The sequence below is a fragment of the Macaca thibetana genome, chromosome 16 (assembly GCF_024542745.1).
Source record: "Macaca thibetana thibetana isolate TM-01 chromosome 16, ASM2454274v1, whole genome shotgun sequence".
NCBI classification, from domain to species: domain Eukaryota; kingdom Metazoa; phylum Chordata; class Mammalia; order Primates; family Cercopithecidae; genus Macaca; species Macaca thibetana.
The window spans coordinates 9,688,072-9,705,376 of NC_065593.1; the positions used below are offsets into that span (position 1 = coordinate 9,688,072).

Consider the following 17,305-nt stretch of genomic DNA (forward strand, 5'->3'; position numbering starts at 1 on the left):
TAGATGTGAGGGCAGGCAGCCCTCTTACGATTTCAAAACTTTAGAGCACATTGTCAGGATATTCATAGACCTGGTTCATGTGCCTAATAAACTGGAAGCCATCCTCTAAACCCTGGGGAAATGATACAGTATAAGAACAAGAAAGTGGCTGGGCTCACACCTGTAATCCTAGCACTTTGGGAGGCCGAGGCATCCCACTTTGAGGATCATGAGGTCAGGAGATCAAGACCATCCTGGTTAACACGGTGAAACCCCGTCTCTACTAAAAATACAAAAAATTAGCTGGGCTTGGTGGCGGGCACCTGTAGTCCCAGCTACTTGGGAGACTGAGGCAGGAGAATGGCGTGAACCTGGGAGGCGGAGGTTGCAGGGGGCCAATATGGCGCCACTGTACTCCAGCCTGGGCGACAGAATGAGACTCTGTCTCAAAAAAAAAAAAAAAAAAAAAAAAAGAAAAAAGAAAATAAAAAGAAAGTAATAGGAGGGAAAAGGGTGCGTTGAGTCTTTGAAGTTGAAATAATAAGGCAAAATGTATTTTACTCTAAAGGAGAAATGCCTGGAAAGCTTGGATGAATAAAACAATAATTAAAAGAAATGAAAATATGGTGCTCATGCATTTGATCGTGGAAAAATGACTCATTCTGGCCTGACCCAGATGTGAGCCTGGAGAGAGAGGAATAAATGAGTTAAATTGATTCCTGGGAAATTGGCTGTTGGTAAATGTGAACCTCAGCACCGTCCGTATCTATGTATACCATGAACGGTGTCACACCTCTCCTTGATACCCACCAGGTAGCATAAAACTCAATGTGTCTCATGCCTGTAATCCCAGCACTTTCAGAAGCCGAGGAGGGTGGATCACGAGGTCAGGAAATCGAGACCATCCTGGCTAAGACGGTGAAACCCTGTCTCTACTAAAAAATACAAAAAAGTAGCCAGGCATGGTGGTGGGCACCTGTAGTCCCAGCTACTCGGGAGGCTGAGGCAGGAGTATCAGTATCACTTGAACCTGGGAGGTGGAGGTTGCAGAGAGCCAAGATCCCGCCACTGCACTCCAGTCTGGGTGACAGAACGAGACTCTGTCTCAAAAAAAAAAAAAAAAAAAAAAAAAAAAAAAAAAATTAATGTGTCCAACCCGGACTTTGCGAGGCTCAGTTCTTCTAATTCTGTGACCACCTCAGTGAACAGTGGGACAAAAGCTCTTCCCACCACTTGTCCAAGCTAGAAGGTGAAAAATCCCCTTGTACTCTCCTTCTCCCCCATCTCCCACATTCAGTCAATCCTGCAGATATTCTCCTAAATCTCTCTGCAATCCATTTTCCCTCTCCCTCATCTCTGCCACTGCTTCGGATCAGGCCTCACCACTTCTCATCTGGGCTGTTGGAACCACTCTCCCATTGAGCACCTGGTCTTGAGCCTACCTTGCCCCACTGTGTTCTCCATGGCCATGAGAAGGCAGTCTTTATATTATGTTTTTGTCATACTTAGACTCCTCAGTGGCTGAGATTATGGTCAAAACATGGCTCTCCTCCATTCTCCTACTTCCTGCATCCCAGTCATACACATATGCAGTTTTCCAGCTGTTTCTTACATTTTCATCCTTCTGCATCTTCCTATGTGCTATTTCCTTTGCCCAGAATATCCTCATTTTCTAACTATTTTTTCCCCCCCTGAAACAGCTCTTACTTACCACTGGCTGTGGCTCACCATGACAAGCACCATGTTCTTCAGGAGGTGTGAACTGCCTCCCCTGGCAGGATTAAAGCTGGTTCCCAGTGCGCATGCCTTATTGCTCATTTTTGAAATGGTCCCTGAGGTTATAAGTCCTTGAGGTCAGGAAAGGTGTATCATCTCAAAAACCCTAACAGCTACACCATTTTTTGCTGATTCCACTGTTTAGACCACAACCTCATCTACTCCATGAAAGCTTAAATCATGGGAATGAGTCAGATTAACTGGAAGAACAGGATCAAGCTGAATGAATGACATATCTTAGGATACTGATATGTCCCTGGGAGGTTTAGTGACGAATACCGCCCTTTTCTGCAGTTATAGAAAAGACAATAGACACTGTGCAAGAAGGACAAAAGCCTTTCTTTCCTCATGACTGCTGCCTTGGGCTATGTGGAAAGCTGTTTTCTCTAGTTGTCATGTAGGACAGCACCCCATGGAAGGTATCTTCAAGAAAGCCCTTCCAGCCATTCATAGAATCTGGTTGCCTGCTGAAAACACAAATGGTCTTCGTTGAGCTGGAGCTCACAGAGATAGGTTATTTTGACTCAGTAATCCCTCGATTACCTTGGTCTTGATGTGGGTAAGAAGATTGTATGTTACCGTGCCATTTCTTAAGGTCAGGAGGACTGTGCTCAAGGTCAGGAAGATCAAAAGCTGAAACTCCACTAGAGCATGAGGGCATTCCTTTCTTTCAAGAGGGAGAACTGGTCACCAGCTTTAAGAGTTGCACAAAGCCCTTGAATCTGAGTAGGATGATTTAGCCAATGACTGTGGTGAGAGCTCAGCTAGAAATGTGGTGTTATAATTTAGAGTTAAGAACTAAAGGAGGAGCTGAAATTTGACCTGGACATGAAGAACCTCAACCTATGCAACCTAACTTCACACAGCACCTGTCAGACTGCAAGGGCTTAAGAAGACACTCAGGTTTTTTTTTTTTCTCTCTCCTCAAAGACGAGAACATTCAAAACTGAGCTTAACCTGTGTAACCTAATCAGGAGCAGAAACTTGTATCCACAGAGAAACGTACCAGGGTCTGCCACTTTAGAAATTCAGAAATGATCTAAAAGTGAAGAAACCAGAATTAAACTCAAACTCGAATTCACAGAAAAATGTACCAGGGTCTGCAACTTAGAAATTCATAAATAACTTAACAGTGGAGAAACCAGATTTAAACTCACATGCCACACACAATACCTACAAATTTTGAACACTCACACACACCAAACTAAGAAAGAAAACAAAACACATAAGTTGACATCCACTGAGATTCGCTTTAGCAATAAATCTACGATTCCATTTTAGCTCTGATGTTTTTCTTGACAAAAAGAGAAATACATCAAAATTGCAGAACTGTTTGGTTTCCCAGCAGTTCTTTTCAAAGCATCCTCTTCCAGGGATTCATCTGCATGTCAAATTAGCAGATGTGAATTTGGAACACCCAGCTTAGAGTAGCAGTATCCTCACAGCCAGCAGATACAAGTGCGAAGAAAGAAAAACGAACACAACTATCAAATAAAAATAAAATGAAAAAACAAACAGGAGCTGATCAATACACAAAATATACCCATGAAGGCGGAATACTGAATTTCGAATAGACACAAAAGCACACCAATGTTGCTTCCCTTTCCAGCAGTCTTAGAAGTCTCTTTGGGAAGATATTTCCCACAACATCTTTGAATATTTTTCTTTTTTGAAATTATTTTAAGAGACTGTTGGGCTGGGCGTGGTGGCTCACGCCTGTAATCCCAGCACTTTGGGAGGCCAAGGTGGGCAGATCACGAGGTCAGGAGTTCGGGACCAGCCTGACCAACATGGTGAAACTCCGCCTCTACTAAAAATACAAAAAATAGCTGGGCGTGGTCGTGGGCGCCTGTAATCCCAGATACTCAGGAGGCTGAGGCAGGAGAATCGCTTGAACCCGGGAGGCAGAGGTTGCAGTGAGCTGAGATCGTGCCGTTGCACTCCAGCCTGGGAGACAGAGTGAGACTCTGTCTCAAAAAAAAAAAAAAAAAAAAAAAAAAAAAAAAAAAAAAAAAAAAAAAAAGAGACTGTTGGTGCAAAAATATTAGTGTCTTTATTTTTATGGCTGTTGTCTTTGGTATGGTTGTTGTTAACACTAAGTAGTATTACCTAGCTGGAGAACTTACCTCCCTCAGCAGTTTTGGCTCTGAAATGGTGCTCAATTTCAAAAACTCAATTGCATGCCCAAAAAAGAGTCAAAGGAATAAGCCTCAGACTCCGAAAGACAGTCCCCAAAGGAGTCTACAAGGGTTTTGAGCAACAGATGATTCTTTGGAACAAGGGTGTGGCTCCTAAGGCAACTATTCTAAAGGGATACAGACTTAGGAGTTATATTAGGAGTTACATTCCTCCACATGATTGCTTGAAAGGAAACCAATTAATTCCCTTTAGGGTGGTGGTTTCCAAACTTGGGTGCACATTGGAATTCCTGGAGCTTCCAAAATACTGATTCACAGGTCTCGCCTCCAGAAAGTCTAACTTCATTGGTATACAGGGCAGACTGGGCATTGGGCGTTTTAAAATCTCTCCAGGTTATTCTAATGTGCAGCCCAAAAGGCAGCACATTGCTTTAGAGTCATATGTTTTGTATATTTATATCTTATGTCTGTTTTACACACTTGTCCTTCCCTGCCTCTTAACCTACTCATCTTATTCTCTGTTACCCCAGGTATAATGCTTGAGAGATAGCAACTGCTTAATAAATGTTTGAAGAATGAATGATAAAAATAGGATTGACAGGTTGGGTGAGCAACCATCCAGTTTGCCCAGAACAGAGGTGCTTCCTAAGACATGAGCATGCTTGTACTTTCCGCTACTCAGGAGGCTGAGGTGAGAGGATTGCTTGAACCCAAGGAGTTCAAGGCAGTAGGCTATGATCATGATGCTGCACTCCAGCCTGGGTGACAGAGCAAGACGCTATCTCGAAAATACTGCTATCTCCCAAGCGTTATGCTTGGAGTTACAGAGAATAAGATGAGTATGTTAAGAGGCAGGGAAGGACATGTGTGTAAAACAGACATAAGATATAAATATATAAAACATATAACTCTAAAGCAATGTGCTGCCATTTGGGCTGCACATTTAGAATCACCTGGAGAGATTTTAAAACTCCCAAACAACAACCAGAACAGTCCTGGGCAAACCAGTATGGTTTTTCACCATAGTACCAGGCACAATGCTAGACACTTTCAAGAATGATCTCTTTAATTCAAGCCACAACTATATACGGTGGACACTATTATTATCTACATTTTATAGATGAGGAATCCGGAGCACAAAGGTATTAAGTAACTTTATCATAACATAAGAAGTAAGTAGAAGACCTGAAATTAGATCCCAGGCCACCCGAATCTAGCATCTATGCACTTAATTTTTATTGGACTTTGTTCCAATGAAGTTGTAATTTTTTTTTGTTTGGTTTGTTGCTTTAATATTTCTGTGGGCAAGTAACCTTTGAAAATGAAAACATTCCTCACTGTGAGCATCAAGAATTTTCCAGTTTGGAGATGTCAAAGTCTGTCTACCCAACACTACAGAGGAGATCCAGCAAGAAATGAAGCTCAAGGAAGCAGGAAACAAATCACAGAGCTGAAGCGTTGGGGCAAAGGGTACCCAATCTAGCTGGTGCATCAGCAGATGTAGGACCATTCAGTGCCAGCTTGGCCTCCTGGTTGGAGCCCTTGATGCTGAGAAGTGGACCAGAAGCAGACCACTTCACCACGGGAGGAAACCCCTGAGAAAGGAGCCCAAGTGTGTGCAGTGTGGGCACGGGTGAATGGTGTTACCCATCCTAGGGTTGCTTTGTTTATGTAAAGACCTGTCATAACAAGCAGGGAGGTGTCTGAACCAAGCGGAGAGAAACCCCCTGAAGAAAACCTTCACCTAAATCCTTCCTTTATGCTGCCAAAATAAAATGTGCTGTAAAATTTTAAAAATTCCATCAGCCACTTTTTAAAACCAAAAGAACAGTCTGTGAGAACTTAGAATGCTAAAGGTTTAGTAAAATCCTCGTAATTATTCCACCTATCATCCCTTTATAAACTTGGAGGCACAAAGATGCTTCTAGATATATACGCATCTTTTTAAGGCAAGATATTTCTACAATCCTTGGTCCGTACAGGTCATGATAGGATTCGGTCCACATTAGCACCACGTTTCAACCAAAGGTCCTAAATGGGAAGGAAGATTACTAACTGGTCTGCAGCTGCTAGAATACACACGTTCAACAAAAAGATTATCCATGACTCAAAGACTGCAGTGTTCAGAGAAAGAGAAGCAGCAGTGTTTGGCCCATACCTGAATGGGGCTTCTTTGTGGAATCGCTCCCAGAATTGCTGCTGTTCTGCATCGAAGGCTGTGCACCTCTGGCGGAGAAGTGTCACTTCATTTGCCTGCAGTGGGGCCACCTGCTGCTTTACAGTAATGGCCACCTTTTTTATGTTGTTCCATTTCTCAGGCAGCTCCTGCAAAGGAAACCTCAGTGTGGTCAGATTCCCAAGGCACTCTTGCCTTTCCCATAGTCCTGAGCTGGACAGAGCCCAGATGCTTCCATCTGTGTTACAAGATGGTACGATGATGTGGTGGTGTCATCTTCCCATTCCCTACAATCTGCCCTCCACCCACTCTTCCTCACCTTCCTTCTGCAGCTGCTCTCAACTATTACCTACTGTTCACTCAACACTAACCTTCTTGCTCTCAACCTCTGGCCCTCTAAGCCCTCTAAATTTGTGAAAACTTGCAATGCTAAAGAGACTTTTAGATTTTTCTTAAAGGAAGAAGTTTCTACAATCTTGGGTTTCTATTGCTTCTACTGTATTTCTACTGAAACTACATTAACCCCTTCCCTTTTCTATATTCTTCAGGATTGCTTGGTTATTTTCCTTTATTTCCCACATTTCCTCTTGGACCATCTTAACAAATTTCAGATCTGCTTTTTTTTTTCTCAACCAAAACACTGGTTCATTTCTACAGAAAAAAATTATCCATCTTAATTCTCCCATATATCTCCAGCATTGCCTTCTCCCATATGTATTTTGTTTTCAGAATTTTCTAGACATTACAAACATGCTACACATTATAGTTCCAAAACATAGATCTTGAGTCAGCTCCAAGCCCTGTTTTTCATTTGCTGTACTCCACTTTACCCCATTCTGAAATCCTAAAATGTTCTGTCTATTTCTTTTATAAGGAAGACATAAATGCACTGACCTCCAGCTGCTTAAACACTGTTTCTGGCAATTCTTGTTCATAGGTCTTCAGCAATTCAACAGTCTGCTTTAAGGGCTCAAACATCTCATCAGTGTTACTCTGCCGTTCTTTCACAGCCATAAGGTGTCCCATGATCTCAACCAAGCCTTCGAAATCTCCTTTTTCAACTTTCTTGAGTAAGCCGCTCTCACTATTCTTTATAAACGCTTCAAGGTTGGCCAAGCTAATCAACACAAAGAGAACATGAGGAGCCATTCTCGTTCTACTCCTCGAAAGGAAGATGTATTGATTTCCCCAACAAAAATATCTATCATTATAAAAATCCTACCACATGCCCAATACTTTGCTAAGCACTCTGCATAGACTATGCTCTGATGTTAAGAATATGGCCCCTTGCACAAGGTGTCAAGGTTATGAATGGCAAAGACTGAGGCCTGTCCTGCAATGGAGGAGACTCAGGAGGAGACATGAGATCTAAATGTAATGTGTGATTTGGATAGAATCAAGAATGGAGTCCATTTCAGAGGTTCTCTGAGCACACTCAAAATCTGTGATAGTGTGTAGACCTTGGTATTGAATGCTGGATTCAGAGAAGTGGCAAAATTTATGAAGTGGCTAACATGAGAATTATGGCTTGCGATAGCATTGCTTTGTGAAAAGAAGCATAGAAAAAGCTTCTAAGAGGTGTTTGCTGGCAATGCAAAAATGATCATATGTTGATGGAGAATTCCAGGAGAAAGAAGCTAATAATCTTCAGTAGGCCTTTGTATCACTTTACTATATGGCAGGAAGAAACAAATATTTGTAAGCTGACAAATCAAAAACTGTCTTAAGATTATACTCTAGGCCGGGCGCGGTGGCTCACGCCTGTAATCCCAGCACTTTGGGAGGCCGAGGCAGGCGGATCACAAGGTCAGGAGATCGAGACCATGGTGAAACCCCGTCTCTACTAAAAATAGAAAAAATTAGCCGGGCACGGTGGCGGGTACCTGTAGTCCCAGCTACTCGGGAGGCTGAGGCAGGAGAATGGCGTGAACCCGGGAGGCGGAGCTTGCAGTGAGCCGAGATCGCGCCACTGCACTCCAGCCTGGGCGACAGGGCGAGACTCCGTCTCAAAAAAAAAAAAAAAAAAAAAAAAAAAAAAAAAAAAAAAAGATTATACTCTAATAAACATATTCTAAAACTTAAATAATAAATAAAAGAGAAGGCTTAAAATGTGAAAAATAACAAAGAATAAAGCAAGCAAGCAAAATTATAAAATAACTGAGTAGAAGATCTAAAAATGGAAAATACAATTATAATTTAAATATCAACAAAGCTGAAAGGGGATTCGACTGCTATATGATATACATGGAGAAGTTTCTAAACTGCAGGGTAGAAAGAGAAAAAAGGAAAAATATGCAAGTTATTAAAAGACAGGAGATAATGAAAGTATCACACCTAAGTATAACAAAAGTGCCAGAAAAACAAAATAGAACAAGCAAGAAGCAACATTTGAGAAGAGTCCGGCTAAATAGTTTCTAGAATTGCTGAAAGACACTCAATGTAAGACCAAGAAAGCCCAACAAATCTCAAGCAGAATAAATATAAAGGAACCCTCATATAAATACTTCACTATGAAACTACAGATTACCAAGAGAAAAAAATAATCTTAAAATTAGCTTCAGAGCAACGACAAACTTCTTAAAACAACGACAGCACACACACAAAAAAACAAAATTAGATTGATAATTGACTACTTGGCAACAAAAATGGAAGCCAGGACACAATAGAATAATAATTTCAATAATCAAAGAGAATTTACGTTATTCTTGAATTCTCTCCTCCACAAAACTATTTTTAAAGAACAAAGGCAAAATAAATACATTTCAGACAAAGAAAGAATGAGAGCACTTCATCAATAGACCTTTACTAAAGCAATTCCTAATGGAATATACCTCAGTCGGATGTCTGGACTATACAGCAATAATGGTAAGTATGTTGGTTAATCTAAATAGGAGGCCGAGGCAGGGAGATCACAAGGTCAGGAGTTTGAGACCAGCCTGGTCAACATGACGAAACCCTGTCTCTACTAAAAATACAAAAACTAGCCAGGCATGGTGGCGTGTGCCTGTAGTCCCAGTTACTTGGGATGCTGAGGCAGGAGAATCACTTGAATCCAGGAGGCAGAGGTTGCAGTGAGCGGAGATCATGCCACCGCACTCTAGTCTGGGTGACAGAGCGAGACTCAGCCTCGAAAAATAATAATAATAATAAACAAATAAATAAACATTTGGTATATAGGTATAGTTCCTGGGGCTTAAATAAATAATAGAGAACAATCTAAATTACTAGGAATGATAGAATATAATTCGATGGATGAACAGGAGACGTCAAACTATCCTAAAGTCTTTTAATCATTGTGAAGAGACTAAAAATAGTAATAAATTTATTTATTTAAGGATGCTTATTAGAATAGCAGTGATAACCATTAGAACAGTAGAACTACATGGCATGACATTCAAAGTAGCAAAGGAAAAAATGGAATAAGGAAAATAAAAGAAAACATGTAAATTATACCCCAAGGCAGACAAAAAAGGAAGTCAATTGAAAAGAAAAAAAATAGCAAACTAAAATAACATAATAAAATGGCAGATTTAAATTAAAATGTACCACAATTAATGTTAATGAACAAAACCCTCCAGTTAAAAAATACATATTGCTAAAGTGGATTTAAAAAATCAGTTCTATGCTGATTATAAAAATGTCTTCTAATGTAAGGGCACAGCAAGGTTGAAAGCCAAAGGATAAAAAGAGATGCACCAAGCAAATATCACCAAAGAAAAATTGTTTTAGCTACATTAATAGAAGACAAAACATACTTTAGTACAAGAAATATTGCTAGTGATAAAGAAGATGTTTAATGTTTGGTTAAAAGGCTCAATGTTCCAAGAAGATATAAAAAGTCAAAATCTGTATGCCTATAACATAACCTTAAAATATATGAAGCAAAAATTTACAGAATTACAAGAAGAAATTGACAATATACCACCAAAATGGAAATGGAAGATTTTTAATACAATTATCTTAGTAAGTGATGATAGATTAAGTAGATTAGAAAAAGGCAGTGAGGATACAGTAGATTTGAACAGAATAATTAACAAACTTGAACCAATAGGCATACATAGAACATTCCACTCAGTACTTATAGAATATATATTATTTTCAAATATGCCCAGAAATTTGTAAGAACAGAATATGCTATAATAAGGCCAACATCAACAAATTTCAGAAGCTTGTTATTAGAGATATCATTTTTAAACCACAGCACAATTATGTTGGAAATGAAGAAAGAAGTATAACTAGAAAAGTCCCACATTTGAAAAATTAAAAAATCTAAACCCATTATAATGAATATTAAAAGTATTTAGAACTAAATTGTAATGAGATTACATACTAAAATGCAAGATGGAGGTAAAACTGTATTTAGAATTTATAACTTTCAATGTTAGCATTCAAACAGACAAACAACTCAAAATTAACAAGCAAATGTTAGCCAAAGAACAGAAAATAAATCCAAAGTAGTAAAGGAAATAATAAAATAAAAGAACAAATTATGGAAATAAAAATAAAACTACAATAAATAAGATCAATGAGTTTATTAGATAGTTTTTTTTGTGTCTGGCAAAACTAAGAAAGGAAACCAGAAAGCACAAATAAAAGTGAATAGAAGGCCTGGCACGGTGGCTCACGCCTGTAATCCCAGCACTTTGGGAGGCCAAGGTGGGTGAATCACCTGAGGTTGGGAGTTCGGACTAGCCTGACCAACATGGAGAAACCCTGTCTCTACTAAAAAATACAAAATTAGCCAGGCTTGGTGGTGCATGCCTGTAATCCCAGCTACTTGGGAGGCTAAGGCAGGAGAATCAATCACTCGAACCCGGGAGGTGGAGGTTGCGGTGAGCCGAGATCGCGCCATTGCACTCCAGCCTGGGCAACAAGAGTGAAACTCCATCTCAAAAAAAAAAAAAAAAAAAAAAAAAAAAAAAAAAAAAAAAAAACAGAAATGAAAAGAGGGAGATACCATAGGCTTTGCAGAGACTAAACAGTTGAGAGGATCTTATCCATTTTATAACAATAATTTGAAGATTTACATGAGATGGATACATTCCTAGAAAATATGACTTACTAAAAGTGACTTACTAAGGAATAGAAAACTTTAATATCTTCATAATCATTAAAGAAATTATAGGCTAAAATCTTCTTACAAAGAAAATCCCAATCCCAATAAGAAATTTAAATCAAACTTAATAAGAAATTTAAATCAAACTCTCACAGATCAAAAAATTTCAAGATTACACCAACTCTTCTGGAGAATAAGTAAGAAGGATTACTTCTTGTTTTATGAAGCTAGCAAAATTACAAAACCAAAAATCAGATACAGACAGGAAAAAAAAAAGAGAAAATTGAAGGCCAAATTCAATCACAAACAGGTGCGGTAAAGCTAAACAAAAGATTTGCAAACACAATAAGCCAGAGAGTATATTGAAAAAGATAATACTTTATGTTGGGTATATCTCAGATGCTAGGTTGTTTTAACATTAGAAGCCAAATAATATGTTCACCACTTAGCAGCTTGAGGGAAAAATCGGAATTATCTTAATGGACATAGATAAAACACTTGATACAATTTTACATCCATTTATGCTAAATACTCCTAACAAATTAGAAATAGAAGGGAAGTTCTAAAATCAGATAAAGCAAATCCACAGAAAGCTCAGAGCAAATATTATACTCAGCAGTGAAATGTAAAAAGCACTCCTTTTAAGATCGGAGACAACACTAAGATGTGTGTTATCCCCACTTTCATTCAACATTCTACTGGAAGTCCTAGCCAGAGTGGTAAGATAAGAGATAGAGATATAAAGCATAAAGACTGAGAAGGAAGAAGAAATACAAGTATCATAAATTTGTAGATGATGACTATGTACATAGCAAACACCAAAGAATGTACAGATGAATTGTCAAAATTATTAAATTAATTTAGCAGGATGGCTAGATACAAAATCAATGTACAAAATCAATTCCTTTTCTATAGAAAATACGATTTTAAAATATCATTTATACTAGGAACTAAAAAACAAAATACTGAGGAATATATTTGAACAAAAATATGTAAAATTTTAAAGATAATGATTACAAAATTTCACTGAAAGACATAAAAAGGATGTAAATAAGTAAAGAGATAATATGTTCTTGGACAAGAATACTCAATATCATCAATTCTACTCAAATTGATCTATAGTCACTACAAATATAATTAAAATCCCAACAGATTTTTTTCTTCTACAAACTGATGATTAAAATTTATATGAAATAGTAAGAACCAAGAACTGTCAGAATATTCTTGATGAAAATGATCCAGGTGGAGACCTTCCCTGCCAGATATTGAGATTTGTTACTAAGCTACAGTAATTAGGATTTCTTCATATTCATGAGTGCTAGATAAAGGACTATTTAATCTGAAAGAAAAAATTTTAACATGTTTAGAAGAGAATACAGTAGGGTATCATTAGGATATCCAGGCAAAAAAAGGATTTATTTAACAAGACAAAAGAAGAACAACATAAGGGAAAAGTTGGACACATTTGGCCACACAAATTAAGAATTCGTTTATCAGAATATACCATAAGTGGAGTGAAAGGACAGGTCACAAAATGGTAGACTCCATTTGTAAGACATATAATAGCAAAGGACTAGATATAGAATATGTAAGTAATTCCTAATCATAATTTCAAAAAGGAAAAAACAAAATCCAGTAGAAAAATGAGGAACAGATATGAATAGGCAGAGAAAAGGAAACATAATGACTCACCAAAAACATAAAAAGATGAGGACCTTTTTATACTCAGAGTACTGCAAAATATTTACCACAGTGAGATACTATTACACTCCCACCAGAGTGGCCAGGATTAAACAATTTATCAATACTAAGAGGTGGGAAGGATGCTAGGCTGTAAGAGCTTTCACCCATGGCTGTCTCTACCTTGGAGGGAGCTTGGTATTATGTGCATACTCTTTGACTTAGCAATTCTGCTCTTAAGTATACACCCTAGAGGAATGCTTGCCCACTCCATGATTACGTATAAGAGTACTTATAGCCACATTGTTAAAAGGGAAGCAGTGTCCTTAGGAGAGAGCAAAACCACTGGAAACAACCCAAATGTTCATCAACTATGGAATGGACAGATACATTGTGGTACATTAATCTAAGGGAATACTGTACACAGTGAAAATAAACTACTGCTATACTCTCAACCTGGATAAATCTCAAACATAATGCTGAGTGAAAGAAATAGAACACAGAAGAATATATGGCATACAATAATATTTCATTTTTATAAAGTTTTAATGCAAGTCTCCATATAGGTATGTGTGTATGCATACACATATGTATACATCCATATGCATACACATGTGTATATATCCATACACACACACACACACACACACACACAGCAATGAAGAAAAGCATGGAAAGGATTATGTCACATTTAGGACACTAGCAACATCTTACAAGGAGGGAGAAGGATTTAAACTTTAAAATATAGCCAATGTTCTGTTTCTTAGCTGGATGATGCAAATTCACAAATTCACGTATTCTCTTTAATATTGTTCTCTAAATTGTATGTATGTTATATTTCATCATAAAACTTTTTGTAGAGAGAGAATGGGAGGTGAAGAACCAAAAAAAATATATATATATATATAAACACATCTTTTGAGAAATTTTGCTGTAAAGGAGTGCATACAAAAAAATGTGTTGTAGCTGGAAGGACTTGTGGGATCACGCTCCTTTCTCTTTTCCAGTGTGTCAAATATCACAATATGCTTACATGGTATTAAGAACATGTAAAGAAAATAATTGATAATGTTGGAGATAGGGAATATTTAAGAAGGTAAGTCCTAAGGTGAGAGGAAAGAGTTTGAACTTAGAAAAGCAAGGACAGCTTATCCACAGTCACAGGTGAGGTGGTTGAATATCCAGCTTCAAATGCAGGCATGTTGGTAGATTTGTCAGTGAAAACGTGAATTAGTTCTCTCATGATTGATGCTAATTTCTCAGTGAAATGAGAAGCCAAGTCATAAAAGTAGAGAAGATATTTGAAGGAAACAGAAGTCTGAGAGAATTGGGAAGTGTTTAGGAAAATGTGAAGGGCCTACTGAATTTTATGTTCACAAATGAAATGTAGGACTAGTCATTAGACTGGTTTGATTTTGCTTCGTCAGGGATGAATTGCTCAGGAGCAGGTGTGGAGCGCTGAGTTTAAACAGTCAGGGTTTTACAAGGTGGAACGGGAGGGAATAGGGACCAAGGATGAGAGACTCTGAGAAAGCAGGGGAGTCAATGAATTGGAAATCCTGATGGGTTGAAGAATTCTGTGTGGCAGTGTTGCTAAGTAAGTGAGGCGGAAAGATAACAGGTGGAGGTCAGGCAGTGGAATGCTTCCACCTGAGCTTCTGAAGGCAGAGCAATTACTTCCCCATCATTCTCTGAGCCCCACTGAGAATACGGAAGAGATGTGGGTAGCAGAGGTATGGCAGAGGGAAGGGCATCGGAGGGAGGAGATCAACAACATAAGAGCCAGTCTGATGGAGATTCTGTGGAGGATGGATCATGGCCGGTGACTATCAGCAGAAAGTGGGAAGGGAAATCTTTGAGCCAGACGCTAAGATCTACACTGCTGAGGAAGAGGGACTAATGGCTTGGTGGGTGATGGCAGCAAGGCAGAGTGCAGTTGGTGTTGTCTGAGAATTCACGTCAGGGGAGCTGGTGATTTTGAGGGAGGATGGTGGTGAAATGGTCTGGAAGCAGCACTGAAGAGCAACCACACCTCACCCACCTGCAGGCCCATTGGTAAGAGGGATATAGGAAAAAAGTCAGCCTCCACTTGGGAGAGCTGGAGGGGAAGCAGTGTCCTCAGAAGAGAGCCAGGTTTCAGTTGGAGCAAAACGGTGATGAGACAAGATGAAGGGGACAGTGGACATTTGCTGCTGTAAGATCCTGAGGTCTGCTGCAAGGGCATGGAAAAGCTTTGCAAGTGCAGGGGTAGGGGTTGAGTAAGATTAGGGCAGGAAGAGCTGAATGAGATGAGAGTTTATGTAACAAAAGGGGGTTGGACTTCTGGCAGTGAATGAAGTATCTAAAATGCAGTGCAAGTTGGGATTCATCCTGACCTATTAAGGAAAGGTGGAAATCACATAATTACATGGCACAGAGGAGACAATAATAATTTTTTAATTATTTCTATTTTATCTAATCCTCCAGAATGCAATAAAACCTTCTCCTAAAGTGTAGCACAATAGCCAGTTTTTAGAATCACCAACTGTTAAAGCTGGAAGACGGAAGGCACCTTAGAATAATTCAGTTGGGCTGTCTTCTTTCAGAGGTGAGGAAACAGGGTTTCAAGGACACAAAGTCAAGCCTCCTAATTTCTCTACTGTGTGCTTATCCTGTTAAACCAACCCCATTAGATCCTTTGAAGCCTAACTGGTTGATGCCCGTGGCAGCTGCTGTTACCACGTCCTGTATCAACCATGTGTTTTTGATCTTTTCACATCTGGGGTCTTAGAAACTCTGGAGGGACTTCCCCATGCAGGGCTGAGCAATTCCTTGAGAGAGCAGTGGCTGGCCCGTGAGCGCATCTTTCATATGCAAACCAACCATTCCAGAGTCCAACCACCTCCTCTGTGGGGCTTTCACAATCTGGGTCATTATCCCCCTGCCCTAATCAGCCCAAGGCCAGGTCCCAGACAATTTGGAATAGTCTCTATGCCCCAGAGGTGCTGAAATGTTCAAACTCACCAATCCTGAGCCTGCTTGCCATGACTCATCTATTCCTTTCCACAGAAATCACAAAAAAGGCTCCTGCCTGTATTCTCCGCCCCCTTCTGCCTCCTGATGGACCCTGGAGCTCCCCTGTGTGGCCCTGTGTGGCATGCCATACACGTTCTCCTGGGAACTGTGAGTAATAATCTATCTGCTGTACACTGTCCTCCTGGGAACTATGAGTAATAATCTATCTTTTTATGGGAGTCATCTGCTGCTCTATGGCCTTGCTGTGCCTGAATGATAAAACCTGCATTTTGAAACATGCTGGTTATCCTTGGATTACCAGACCTAGCAATGGAGAGGGACCACAAAGCAGCTGTCCCCTCCAACAGTGCTCCATCCTGGGGCATCTGTCACAGTCTTACCACCCACCAGCATTTCCTCTTCTTGCCTCTGAGTTCCTCAGGGAAGAAAAGCTTTCATGAATGTGGAATAATACCCAGGAAGCCCTATTTAAAACATCCCCTGCTGGGCATGGTGGCTCACGCCTGTAATCCCAGCACTTTTGGAGGCCAAGGCAGCCGCATCACCCGAGGTCAGGAGTTCGAGAGCAGCCTGACCAACAGAGAAACCCCTTCTCTATTAAAAGTACAAAATTAGCCAGGGGTGGTGGTGCATGCCTGTAAACCCAGCTACTCAGGACGCTGAGGTAGGAGAATCACTTGAACCCGGGAGGCAGAGGTTGCGGTGAGCCAAGATCACACCATTGTACTCCAGCCTTGGCAACGAGAGCAAAACTCCATCTCAAAAAAAAAAAAAAAAAAAAAAAAAAAAAAAAAAAAAAAAAATTCCCACAGAGCGTTCTTGGGGTTTCCTAGGGTAGTCAAACATTACCCTTGGAAAGTCTCTTAAAGTTTATTTGTAGATAGATAAAATTCTTGATGTTGCCATTTTCTTTCTGCCTATGGCTCCAGATCATGGAGCAAGGCCGTGGCAGCATTAAGCAAAACCAGCACTAAACTGAGGAGGGGTCAGGCTGACCTCCCTGCAGTGTCGTCCAGCACTCCAAAGGGTGATCACTGTGCAGAGGGACTGGTGGTCCCCAGTGGGATTCTGAGATGGGGGGGTCAAGATTCTAATTGTGGTGTGTCTCTGGGGACCAGTTCAAGGTAAAGTGACCAGGGGACTGTTGACCACATGGATTGTTCATTCAGAGGATGATGCTCTGGCTTAGAGAGCCTAGTGCTGGGCTGGGTGGTCTAGGTCACAGTAGGACAGACAGAATTTCATATCCAGCCTGTTGCATGGTGAGAATGGCACAGACAGGCAGTGAGGAGCACAGGGTTTTAGTGACGTCCACATTGCTCAGCTGGATAATCTGAGACAAGGAGTAAGAGGTAGAAGTAAAACAAAGAGGCCCATCAGATACCCTCTGCTTCCCAAGTTTAAAGAGATGGCATGGAGCTGTGAAGGGAGCTTGGACCTCCTATTATTGTTTCTAATATTCCTTACCACTTAACCACTTGCCTC

At 40.0% G+C, this 17,305-nt stretch overlaps 1 protein-coding gene across 2 annotated transcripts in view; it reads right to left on the bottom strand.

The window, feature by feature from the left end:
* DNAH9 (dynein axonemal heavy chain 9) overlaps positions 1-17,305 on the bottom strand; it is a 378,056-nt gene that overhangs the window by 290,189 nt on the left and 70,562 nt on the right. For both annotated transcript variants that reach the window (XM_050764993.1, XM_050764994.1), the window contains 2 exons: positions 6,964-7,186; positions 6,052-6,218 (listed from right to left, as the gene is read on the bottom strand). In XM_050764993.1, the coding sequence (XP_050620950.1) occupies positions 6,052-6,218; positions 6,964-7,186 (390 nt within the window). The remainder of the gene's footprint in view (positions 1-6,051; positions 6,219-6,963; positions 7,187-17,305) is intronic.